This window comes from Oncorhynchus tshawytscha, linkage group LG04 (genome assembly GCF_018296145.1).
Source record: "Oncorhynchus tshawytscha isolate Ot180627B linkage group LG04, Otsh_v2.0, whole genome shotgun sequence".
NCBI classification, from domain to species: domain Eukaryota; kingdom Metazoa; phylum Chordata; class Actinopteri; order Salmoniformes; family Salmonidae; genus Oncorhynchus; species Oncorhynchus tshawytscha.
The window spans coordinates 12867604-12880910 of NC_056432.1; the positions used below are offsets into that span (position 1 = coordinate 12867604).

General features: G+C 46.0%; 1 protein-coding gene across 1 annotated transcript in view; it reads right to left on the reverse strand.

Moving 5' to 3' along the window:
* rhobtb4 (Rho related BTB domain containing 4) overlaps positions 1 to 11942 on the reverse strand; it is a 40477-nt gene extending 28535 nt beyond the window's left edge. Inside the window, 1 exon segment of the mRNA XM_042320343.1 lies at positions 11613 to 11942. Within this exon segment, the coding sequence (XP_042176277.1) occupies positions 11613 to 11641 (29 nt within the window). The 5' untranslated portion in view covers positions 11642 to 11942.
* Positions 11943 to 13307: the final 1365 nt, after the last annotated feature.

Here is a 13307-nt window from a genome sequence, read left to right on the forward strand (position 1 = left end):
ATCAATCAATCAATCGTATTAATAAAGCCCTATTTCACATCAGCAGATGTCAAAGTGCTACACAGAAACCCAGCCTAAAACTCCAGAAAGCAATGCAGATGTAGAATCACGGTGGCTGGGAAAAACTAACGGGAAAGGCAGGAACCTAGGAAGAAACCTAGAGAGGAACCAGGCTCTGAGGGGTGGCTAGTCCTCTTCTGGCTGTGCTGGGTGGAGATTATAACAGTACATGGCCAAGATGTTCAAACGTTCATAAATGACCAGCCGGGTCAGATAATAATAACCACAGTGGTTGTAAAGGGTGCAATAGGTCAGCACCTCAGGAGTAAATGTCAGTTGGCTTTTCATAGCTGAGCATTCAGAGTTCGAGACAGCAGGTACGGTAGTGAGAGAGAGTAGAAAACTGCAGGTCTGGGACAAGGTAGCACGTCCGGTGAACAGGTCAGGGTTCCATTGCCGCAGGCAGGACAGTTGAAACTGGAGCATTAGCATGACCAGGTGGACTGGGGACAGCGAGAAGTCATCAGGCCAGGTGGTCCAGAGGCATGATCCTAGGGCTCAGGTCCTCCGGGAGGGGAAGACCTGAGCAGGCTTATACAGTATCAGCTCTCCAAGTCTGACAAGCATTATTATTGTCATACCTTGTCAATAGACTGCTTCCAGGAAGGAAACCAATGTAATTTTGTAATTTGGGTGAACTGTCCCTTTATCACCTAATAGCAGAAACAACACCATTTAGTGGTCAGAACCTGGTAATATCAGGATATACGATGGGACTTAAACCTAACAACTTCCATGACTGAATACTCAGGGGGGGAAAAAAACATCACCAAATTCACTGAGAATACATTACATAGGATGAAGAAATAATACTCCAAGCTGCAGCTCCATAGTACTTGTCAAACATAGAGCTCTGATACTATATACTCATTGTTGTGGTGGGATTCCTCATGTCTAAGTCATTGTTAGAAAAAAGTTTGGTCCATATCAGATGTTATAGGTACTATATTTATTGAATAGGATATGAATCCTATATATTAAAATGGCCAATTTGAATGCAATCAATGAGCTTTATTTCTCAGAGATCAAATTATATTTCAACAAAATAATGTTGCAGGAATGTTACTCTTACCTGTTTCTAACAAAATAAATTATTTCAGAACAATCTGAGATGGTGAGTGTCGAAGTCCTCTTTCTGGTGCTTTTTGAGGTGGACCGACCCAGTAGAGAGAGAGAAAGTTGGTTAGACTCCCGTGCTTCACTGAAGGTGATATTGATACGACCAGACCAGACCTGAACAGACCTGAACAGACCTGCAGTCCTGCCCTACCCCTCTGCCACTCCAACCTACACAAGGTCCCATAAATAGGCTGTTTGAAAGATTCATAGGCTTATTATTGTTCCATTGACGTAGATGCACTTCATCCCTGCCCTGATAGACAGTAGCGGATAAAAATGGCATCCATTCATCGGACACACGAGACGACAGGCAGCCGGATATTCAGCTCGCCCCCCTCCCCCACTCATCTCCACCAACTCCTGCTCCTCTCGTCTCATACATTGTTGCTGTTGCTACATATTGAGACAATATTGCAATAGGCCTAAACAAACAATGTCAGGTCTTGTTTAAGAGCTACAACAAACAGTGTGTTCCCTTTGGAATATTCCATCTCCGTTATAGTCCCAGAGCTGTCAAAGCCACTGAGCAGCAGGTGTTATTATTACACTGTACCTTAACCTTAGTCGATGTGAGTAGCGGAGGGAGTGACTGAACCCGGAGAGATGCAGAGGAACTGAGGGAGTAGTGGCTGTCTATCTAGACTTTATCTGTGCTCCCTCCCTACTTTTCGCTTTGTGTTTGTCTTTCTGAGACACACAGTCAGGCACGTACTGTAGGTCTACGTGAGTCAGTTAATAGTGTGATAGAGAGGGCAGTAAAAGTCACCACATTCTATCCTTATCTAACAGTTCTTCACTTCAAGGAAAATTACACCCAAAAACAAGATTTTGGTATTTGTTTCATTAGTCTGAAATTTTTTGCATGTCAGAAATGAAGTTTCAAGATATTACATTTTCAAAATACATTCAGTACCAGTCAAAGGTTTGGACACACCTACTCATTCCAGGGTTTCTCTTTATTTTGTATTATTTTCTACATTGTAGAATAATAGTGAAGACATCGAAACTATGAAATAACACATATGGAGTCGTAACCAAAAAAAGTGTTCACCGTATATTTTATATTTGAGATTCTTCATAGTAGCCAGTCTTTGCCTTGGATACAGCGTTGTACACTCTTGGCATTCTCTCACTATTATTCTACAATGTAGAAAATGGTAAAAAAATTAAGAAAACCCCTGGAATGAGTAGGTGTGTCCAAACTTTTGATGGTGCACTTTGCATCATACCAGATGTATTTGTGTTTTGTAAGTTAAATATTTTCAAAAATTGATTGCTGACATGCAAAACATTTGGGGACTATATCAACAATGGACTAATGAAACAAATAACAAAATATAATTTTGGGGTGGAATTTTTCTTTAATGGTCGTAGCAGCTGCAAGAGGAGCACATCAATAACAGCTCAGAGTTGCAAATGGAAAGAGCAATAAAAGAGAAATATTAGACAATCATCCCTACGGGATCAGCACACCACCACTCAGGGTTGAGTACAATGTGCTTTGTTTTCCAAGTAAGTCTATGGGGCTGACAGAGAACCTATGTGTAGGACAGAGTGTGCAAGTGAATTTGCATCAATGTGTCACATCAGCAGTGTCACAGCTCACTCACCACTGGCTCATGCTTGTTTGTATGTTTGTATTTGAGAGTGTGTCTGCACGTGTAAAAAAAATAAAGGCCTGCCTGAGTGTGTGTGTCTGTATGGTGTTAAGGGTCCCCTGGGTCCCCTGGGTCTGCTTAGGCAGGCTGTGAGGCATGGAGATATGAAACTTGGGGCAGAAGACAGTTTCTCAGGGGATCAGACACTGGATCCCTGGAGCACTACACCATCGCTCTGTGGCACAGCATCCACCACGCAGAGGGCAGAGAACACATACACACATTTAACATTTTAGTCATCTAGCAGACACTCTTATCCAGACCAATTCCAACTACTGTGTTCATCTTAAGGTAGCTGAGACAACCACATATCAAAGTCACAAACACACAACAGAGAGGCTGGCTGAGAGGCAGCAGAGGTAGACAGACACTAGACACTGTGAGAGCTGTGTAGGTTGTAATTCACAGCCAGTGACGGATGCGGAGTAAAGCAACAGTCTAGACACCATCTGTTAGGCTGTCACCTGTACTACAGCCATTGGAAATGTCAGTGAACAGCAGACACACTGAGGAAGGTGCAAGCCAATACTTCGGGTCTGCTACTAAGACATGTTCCCCTTGAAAAAATAACATAAAAACATCCCAAATCTCTCTACATCAAGCCATTTTTTACCTCTATATTATGGGGCTGTTTCACCTTGATCTGAGAATGGAAAAGTGAGTAATGAAAGGTGTTAGGACAGGAACAAGTACAAGAAGTCCCACTGCGACCGAGTCAACAAAAGGAAAATATAGGAATAAGGTGGAATCATATTACACAGGCTCAGACGCCCACCGCATGTGGTAGGGGCTGCAGTCCATTATAGATTACAAAAGAAGACCCAGCCATGATCTGCCCAATGATGCCTCTCTACCAGATGAACTCACTGCATTTTATTCACGCCTTGACAATAACAAGACTGTACCGTGCGTGAGGGCCCCCAACTACCCAGAGGACTGTGGTGATCTCGCTCTCTGAGGCCTACGTGAGTAAGGTCTTTAATCAGGTCAACAGACGCAAGGGGACGGGGACGGTATTCCAGGGCGCGTTCACAGAGCATGCGCAGATCAGAGTACAGGCACATTCACTGTAATTTTCAACGTCTCCTTGTCCCAGTCTGTAATCCCCACGTTTTAAGATGACTACCATCATCCCTGTTCCTAAGAACTCTTAAGGCTTCAAGGCACAATGACTGTAGCACCGACATCTGTAATCATGAAAAGCTTTGAAAGGCTGGTTATGACACACATCAACTCCACCATCCCAGTTTTTCACAATTACTGACATTAAATACTCTGAAAAATGTTCTGTATTAGGTCAATTAGGATCACCACTTTATTTTAAGAATGTGAGACGTCAGAATAATAGTAGAGAGAATCATTTATTTCAGATTTTATTTCTTTCATCACATTCCGAGTGGGTCAGAAGTTTTACATACACTCAATTAGTATTTGGTAGCATTGCCTTTAAATTGTTTAACTTGGGTCAAACATTTCAGGTTGCCTTCCACAAGCTTCCCACAATAAGTTGGGTGAATTTTGGCCCATTCCTCCTGACAGAGCTGGTGAGTCAGTTTGTAGGCCTCCTTGCTAGCACACGCTTTTTCAGTTCTGCCCACAAATTTTCTATAGGATTGAGGTCAGGGCTTTGTGATGGCCACTCCAAACCTTGACTTTGTTGTCCTTATGCTATTTTTCCACAACTTTGGAAGTATGCTTGGGGTCATTGTCCATTTGGAAGACCCATTTGCCACCAAGCTTTAACTTCCTGACTAATATCTTGAGATGTTGCTTTGATATATCCACAAAATGTTCCTCTCTCATGATGCTATCCAGTCCCTCGTGCAGCAAATGACCCCCACAACATGATGCTGCCACTCCCGTGCTTCACGGTTGGGATGGTGTTCTTCGGCTTGCAAATATCCCCCTTTCTACACCATTGTCCCCTCCAAGCTGGTCACCAAGCTTAGGACCCTGGCATTGAACAACTCCCTCTGCAACTGGATTCTGGACTTCCTGATGGGCTGCTCCCAGGTGGTGAGGGTAGGCAACAACACCTCCATCACACTGACCCTCAAAACGGGGGATCTACAGAGGTGTGTGCTTTGTCCTCTCCTATACTCCCTGTTCGCCCATGACTGCTTGGCCATGCACGACTCCAACACTATCATCAAGCTTGCTGACGACACAACATTGGTAGGCCTGATCACCGGTGACGATGACACAGCCTACAGGGAGGAGGTCAGTGACCTGGTAGTGTGGTTTTGGGACAACAACCTCTCCCTCAAAGTCAGTAAGATCAAGGAGCTGATAGTGGACTAGAGGAAACATTGACGGGGGTCAAGAGACACAGTCATAAAGAAGGTGCAACAGCGCCTCTTACCCCTCAGGATGTTGAAAAGGTTTGGCATGACCCCTCAATTCCTAAAAATGTTCTACAGCTGAACCATTGAGAGCATGTTGACTGGCTGCATCACTGCTTGGTATGCCAACTGCACCGCCCTCCATCGCATGGCTCTACAGAGGGTGGTGCGAACAGCCCAGTACGTCACTGGGACCGAGCTCCCTGCCATCCAGGACCTCGATCAGGCAGTGTGAAAGGAAGTCCCGGAAAATTGTTAAAGAATCCAGCCACCAAAGTCATAGACAGTTCTCTCTGCTTCCGCATGGCAAGTGGTACCGGTGCATCAAATCTGACACCAACAGGCTCCTGAACAGCTTCTATCCCCAAGCCATAAGATTGCTAAACAGCTCACAGAATGGCTACATTGACTACCTGAGTTGACCATTGTATTTTATTTTTGCACTGACTCAAGACTCTACACTCACGCACACTGACACTCCAACACACACATAACACATGCACACACATTTATACTGACTCTACACACACACACACACACACACACACACACACACACACACACAATCATCATCATCATATACGAGGCTGCTACTCTGTTTATCATATATCCTGATGCCTAGTCACATTACCACTATACATATCTACCTCTATTACTCCAGTATCCCTGCACATTGTAAATAAGAGTGTCTCAGTATGGGTTTGGTTGTGTCAGTGCAGTGCGAGCTTTCATACCTCTCCCAATGCTCCCTCCCTTTCTCCATCCACCACTCTTTTCGCTGTTTTATTTTTTAATATATTTTTTTCACCCCTTTTTTCTCCCTAATTTCATGGTATCCAATTGGTAGTTACAGTCTTGTCTCGTCGCTGCAACTCCCGTACGGACTCGGGAGAGGCGAAGGTCGAGAGCCATGCGTCCTCCGAAACACAACCCAACCAAGCAGCACTGCTTCTTGACACAATGCACATCCAACCCGGAAGCCAGCCGCACCTATGTGTCGGAGGAAACACCGCACACCTGGTGACTGTGTTAGCGTGCACTGTGCCCGGCCCGCCACAGGAGTCGCTAGTGCGCGATGAGACAAGGATATCCCTGCCGGCCAAACCATCCCTAACCCAGATGACGCTGGGCCAATTGTGCGCCGCACCATGAGCCTCCCGGTTGCAGCCGGCTGCGACAGAGCCTGGGCTCGAACCCAGAGTTTCTAGTGGCACAGCCTTAGACCACTGCGCCACTCGGGAGGCCTCTTTGCAGTGTTTCTATTGCTCACCTTCCCTATCTCCTTTCTCTCTCGCTCCACTCGATTACACAGCTATTCCCTCCCTGGGTGTTACTCTCTGTCCTTAGTTTAAGTATTATTTTTCACACCCATTGCCCTCTCTCTCTACCCACTGTCCCTCCCTTCCTGGCTTACCTGCTTGCTCCAGACTCCTTCTAGATCTCTCCCTCCCAGTTATGTAACAGTTGGAATGGTAGCAGCCGCTCGGCCCCAGTGCTCCATAAACCCGATTCCTCATCCTGCTCTTTCTCTCCCACCTCCTCCTCAAGGCTAGAGTTCACCCAAACACCATGACACAGCTGGCTGCCTGTAGCACCCCCTCAGAGGATGATGTGCTCCACGCACGCATACACACACTACAAACAGAAATTTAACTCACGAGCTAGCTAATTGTCTTCCTTCCATTGAAAATGACTGGCGATGGTAGCTAGGTTATTGATACTGTCGGCAAATGTGTACCCTAGGTTATTCATAAATAGAGCAGGTGTCTGTGCATGTCTGGACGTATGTGTGTGCATGTGAGAGAGAGAGAGAGAGAGAGAGAGAGAGAGAGAGAGAGAGAGAGAGAGAAAAAAGGGGAGACAGTGGCAAGAGTGGCACAAACTGGTTACTGTATAGTCTAGTCTGCTCTAGTCTACTTGCTCTAGTCTACTGCCTCAGCCTGGCCGCACTAGTCTACTGCCTCAGCCTGGCCGCCGCACTACGGGAAACAGTCTACTGCCTCAGCCTGGCCGCACTAGTCTACTGCCTCAGCCTGGCCGCACTAGTCTACTGCCTCAGCCTGGCCGCACTAGTCTCTGTAAACAGCCTGCCTCAGCCTGGCCGCACTAGTCTACTGCCTCAGCCTGGCCGCACTAGTCTACTGCCTCAGCCTGGCCTGTAAACAGCCTGGCCGCACTAGTCTACTGTAAACAGCCTGGCCGCACTAGTCTACGGGAAACAGCCTGGCCGCACTAGTCTACCGGAAACAGCCTGGCCGCACTAGTCTAAACACCGGAAACAGCCTGGCCGCACTAGTCTAAACAGCCTGGCCGCACTAGGAAACAGCCTGGCCGCACTAGTCTACCGGAAACAGCCTGGCCGCACTAGTCTACCGGAAACAGCCTGGCCTCACTAGTCTACCGGAAACAGCCTGGCCGCACTAGTCTACCGTAAACACAGCCAGGCTGCTGTGGTCTGCCGTAAACACAGCCAGGCTGCTGTGGTCTGCCGTAAACACAGCCAGGCTGCTGTGGTCTGCCGTAAACACAGCCTGGCTGCTGTGGTCTGCCGTAAACACAGCCTGGCTGCTGTGGTCTGCCGTAAACACAGCCTGGCTGCTGTGGTCTGCCGTAAACACAGCCTGGCTGCTGTGGTCTGCCGTAAACACAGCCTGGCTGCTGTGGTCTGCCGTAAACACAGCCTGGCTGCTGTGGTCTGCCGTAAACACAGCCTGGCTGCTGTGGTCTGCCGTAAACACAGCCTGGTTGCTGTGGTCTGCCGTAAACACAGCCTGGCTGCTGTGGTCTGCCGTAAACACAGCCTGGCTGCTGTGGTCTGCCGTAAACACAGCCTGGCTGCTGTGGTCTGCCGTAAACACAGCCTGGCTGCTGTGGTCTGGTCCGTAAACACAGCCTGGCTGCTGTGGTCTGCCGTAAACACAGCCTGGCTGCTGTGGTCTGCCGTAAACACAGCCAGGCTGCTGTGGTCTAAACACAGCCTGGCCGCTGTGGTAAACACAGCCAGGCTGCTGTGGTCTGCCGTAAACACAGCCTGGCTGCTGTGGTCTAAACACGTAAACACAGCCTGGCTGCTGTGGTCTGCCGTAAACACAGCCTGGCTGCTGTGGTCTGCCGTAAACACAGCCTGGCTGCTGTGGTCTGCCGTAAACACAGCCTGGCTGCTGTGGTCTGCCGTAAACACAGCCTGGCTGCTGTGGTCTGCCGTAAACACAGCCTGGCTGCTGTGGTCTGGTCCGTAAACACAGCCTGGCTGCTGTGGTCTGCCGTAAACACAGCCTGGCTGCTGTGGTCTGCCGTAAACACAGCCTGGCTGCTGTGGTCTGCCGCTGTGGTAAACACAGCCTGGCTGCTGTGGTCTGCCGTAAACACAGCCTGGCTGCTGTGGTCTGCCGTAAACACAGCCTGGCTGCTGTGGTCTGCCGTAAACACAGCCTGGCTGCTGTGGTCTACCGTAAACACAGCCTGGCTGCTGTGGTCTACCGTAAACACAGCCTGGCTGCTGTGGTCTACTGTAAACACAGCCTGGCTGCTGTGGTCTGGCCGTAAACACAGCCTGGCTGCTGTGGTCTGCCGTAAACACAGCCTGGCTGCTGTGGTCTGCCGTAAACACAGCCTGGCTGCTGTGGTCTACCGTAAACACAGCCTGGCTGCTGTGGTCTACTGTAAACACAGCCTGGCTGCTGTGGTCTACTGTAAACACAGCCTGGCTGCTGTGGTCTACTGTAAACACAGCCTGGCTGCTGTGGTCTACTGTAAACACAGCCTGGCTGCTGTGGTCTACTGTAAACACAGCCTGGCTGCTGTGGTCTGCCGTAAACAGCCTGGCCGCGCACCGGTCTACTGTAAACAGCCTGACTGCACTGGTCTACTGTAAACAGCCTGACTGCACTGGTCTACTGTAAACAGCCTGACTGCACTGGTCTACTGTAAACAGCCTGACTGCACTGGTCTACTGTAAACAGCCTGACTGCACTGGTCTACTGTAAACAGCCTGACTGCACTGTAAACAGCCTGGCTAATGTGGTCTACTGTAAATCACCTTGGCTGTACTGGTCTACTGTAAACAGGTCCAGGGGAGAGGCATGGGCACCCAGCTACAGTCTCCTATGTTATTAAACTGCCCCGGGCTTCTGACACACAGACCGACATTGACACACACAAAGAGCTATAGGAACACACAACACAAACATTTCTAAATGCATCCATCACAACAGGCCTAATGGGTAGCTCTCGGCACTATGGGAGTATGTTTGGGGATGGGTGACTCTACTGCTTCACTGCCTTGTAAACAAGACATGCGTCCTTCTCTGTCCTACTTCTTCCCTCTCCATCTCTTTCTCTCCCTTTCTGTCTCTCTCTAATGCCTTCCCTCTTCCTCTTTGGTCAAGCCATATCCCCAGACTTGACAATGTCTTAGCCAATGGCAATGTCTCGCCATGTCCTTCCATTATCAATAGCTTCCATAGCTTCTGTTAGGAGCCTGAATAAACCAGACAGCCTTTCTTACACAATGGACATTACTAACAGTGTTTCATAAGCTCCAAATGCACGTCACATGACCAAAACATCACCTGGGACTACCACTAACTCCTCAGGCATATGTAAACACCAGAGACACTTGCACACAGGGCTGTGCACAGCCTTTTCAGGGGGAAGGTGCTCAAAATGACAAGCATTACACTCACAACATGTACCAGTAAACCAACCACCCACAAGAACACTTTTACTTTGGACTGTAGGATAAGTGTCACTCCTGTGTCACTCCTCTCAGCTCAGGCATCTGCTCCGTCTCAGACCCTGGCATTAGGCATGGCTCAGCCTGTCTGCCACACACTGCCCCAACGGTGTCGGTGTCGGTCTCATATCTCTCATATCTCTCTCTCTCTCTCCAAATCAAAAGGTCATATGTTTACATTGCCAAAGCAAATGGAAGAGGCAATAAACAAAAGGTAAATAAACAAGGAAACATTAGTGAACATTACACTTACAAAAGTTAAAAGAATAGACATTTTACATGGTATACTTTTCGCTATGTACAGTGTTGTAACAATGTGCAAGTAGTGGAAGTACAAAAGGGAAGATAAATATTGGTGGTATTTACAATTTGTTTGTGCTCCACTGGTTGCCCTTTTCTCATGGCAACGGGCCACATATCTTGCTGCTGTGACGGCATAATGTGGTATTTTGCCTAACAGATATGGGAGTTTATTGATGTTTGATTTGTTTTCTAATTCTTTGCGGGTCTCTGTGATCTGTTGGAAATATGTGTCTCTAATGTGGTCTCTCTCTCTCTCTCTGTTACGTCCATGTGTCTCAATGCAGCATGTTATCTGCTAACTTCTAACAGACAAAACAGGCCCTGGTCACTATAATGGCTTGCTTGGCCCTGTATCCATATGATAAGATATATAATGTAGATATACGATAAAGCTGGGCATTCAACGAGAGCAGCAGCATAGTTTTTTGGTTGTTAAATCCTACTTCCTGAGTGCACGGCCGAAGCAGATGCAATGTTGTGTTTATTACACATGTATAACGTATTTGGGGAAGATAATTCCTCTTGTCCTCCATAATAAAAAGTAACCTTTCCTCACAAGGCATTGGTTTTGGTCAACAGATAACATGCCAAAGGATGTTTCTAACAGCATAATTGGCAGACTGCAATTCGTGATTTGGAGTACTGACTAACTGAATCACTGACAGAGTGGTGCAGCAACCTAGCGTAACCTAACCATTTTAATGATTGGGATCACTATTACAGGCCGTGGGTGTCAAATCAACAATCAACAAATCAATCTGCTATTCAGTTTTTCTTCTATGAAAGACTGCATTTTGAAACATTGCAGGAAGCAGAAAGCTGCTGGAGACTATAACATACTATTAAATTGGCATCAATGGAAGGTATTTTGTGTGATTGCTGATGCGCGACCATTCATAACCAAGCATCAGATTATTCATATTCTCTACAGTATGAGACCCAATATATTGTTCACTGGTAGGAGACCTGCAGGCAACTGATGCATAAGCATTTTCATTGCTGACAAGATATATCCCCAAAATACACACTAGATTACTCGAAAACAAACGTGAAATTAGTTAAAATTGTGAGACAAAACACGTTAATGTGGAGATAAGGGTAAGTGGGTACACCCCAAACAGGTGCAATAGTCTTGCGTAACAGACCAAGCCCATTGCTGCACCACAAACGAACGCAAGCAGCTTCCGAGCAGCAGGACCCTTGTGCAGAAAAAAAAATCTAGCATCATTATTGCTTGTTACATTGTCATTGTAGTCTATTGTTGACAGCTCTAAATTTTGGGAAACATTAAAGCAGTGAGTTGTAATCACAACCCCATAATGCAAAAAACAGAAACAAAAAGTAAACACGTGACCATTACGCCTGCAACACTGTTGCGCTGTCATTTTTCCCTACCTTCCGACTGTTCCAGTACTGACCCACATGTCCGTCCGCCCGTCACATTAACCGGGCGCGAGAAATGAGTGGGGTGGAAGAAAGAAGAGGCTGCCTCCTCGAGAGCCTTGGCTTGAGAGAACTAGCTAAGTAGAGCTAATGTTGCACAAAAACGCTAAAACAAGGATAGCATTTTCCTTCCTTTCACTTCAGATTGCTCACTGACTAATTTAGCATCTAGCTAAAGCAGTAAGTAACTCTGTACTTTTGCTTAAACTGCTCTTCTTTGGTAAAATATCAACCATAACCCTATCTCCCCTGTGAGCTAGGCGTCTATTAGTTAATGTCTCTCCAGCTGATTTCTTCAAAGGCACGCCCCTTTGGTGTGCGTCATGATGTCTTGGCGACGGGGAGCCAATGGTAAGGACTCGTGCTCTTCCTGTTACCGCCCTAAAGCAGTTTCCCCGCCCGTTAACAACCAAAAAGGAATTACGCCGATACTAAAATGTATACCAAACAAAAAACATTGATTTGAAAGTTTAACAAACCATAGAACTCTATGCACAAGGACTACTTTTCACAATTTCCCCTGAACATTTTACAAGAACACATCTGCAGGAATAACTGTGCAGATACAACGTTCGATAACAGAATAAAACTGAGTGAGATTTTACCATAATACCAAATTTAGCATCTGCACAGTTTTTTCCCAGTAAATGTGTTTTTTTTTTTTTGTCTCGGTGTAATTCTGTTATCATGAAATTGCCCATTATCAACAGCATTGTCACAAGTGTATTTTGGCACAAACTGTAGATGAAACAAGTGGAACATCTATTTATGATTTTCAAATATTATACAAAGTATAATACACCGTTCTTGATGTCATATTATTTGATCTCTTATTGAAGAAAGCTAACCAAAGACTATATGGCCCTTCACTTCCAAAACATGACTATGGTACTTCACTCCCCAAAAACATTTCAAATTCAGGTAAAATATTTGCCTAACAGATCACTGTGAGATGGTTGTCACTAGTTACCAGAACCGAAAAGTCCAAACTAGCTCAATTGTAAAAATGCCTGATTAATTTGGTTGTTGTTGTCTTTTTGGTCTTAATTTAAGGTTAGGGTTAGGCAGTGTGGTTAAGGTAAAGGTTAGGTTTAAATTCATAATTTTGACTTTGTGGCATTTTGACTTAATCTATTTTGACTTAATCAATTTTACAGCCTGAATGTAAAATTGGTTAAATTGAAATTGTGTGTCACTGGCTTACACACAATACCACATAATGTCAAAGTGGAATTATGTTTTAAGAAATGTTTATAAATACATTAAAAATAAAGAGCTGTAATGTCTAGAGTCAATAAGTATTCAACCCCTTTGTTATGACAAGCCTAAATAAGTTCAGGAGTAAAAAATGTGCTTAACAAGTCACATGATAAGTTGAATGGATTCACTCTGTGTGCAGTAAGTGTTTAATATACATTTTGAAGAACCTAACATGGTCTACACCCACCCGCACAGTCGTGAAGAGGGCAAGGCAGTGCCTCTTCCCCCTCAGGATGCTGAAAATATTTGGCATGGGCCCCTCAAAAAGTTCTACAGATGCACCATCGAGAGCATCTTGACTAGCTGCATCACCACATGGTCTGGCAAATGCAACGCCCTTGACCAAAAAGCGCTACAGCGGGTGGTGTGGACAGCCCAGTACATCAT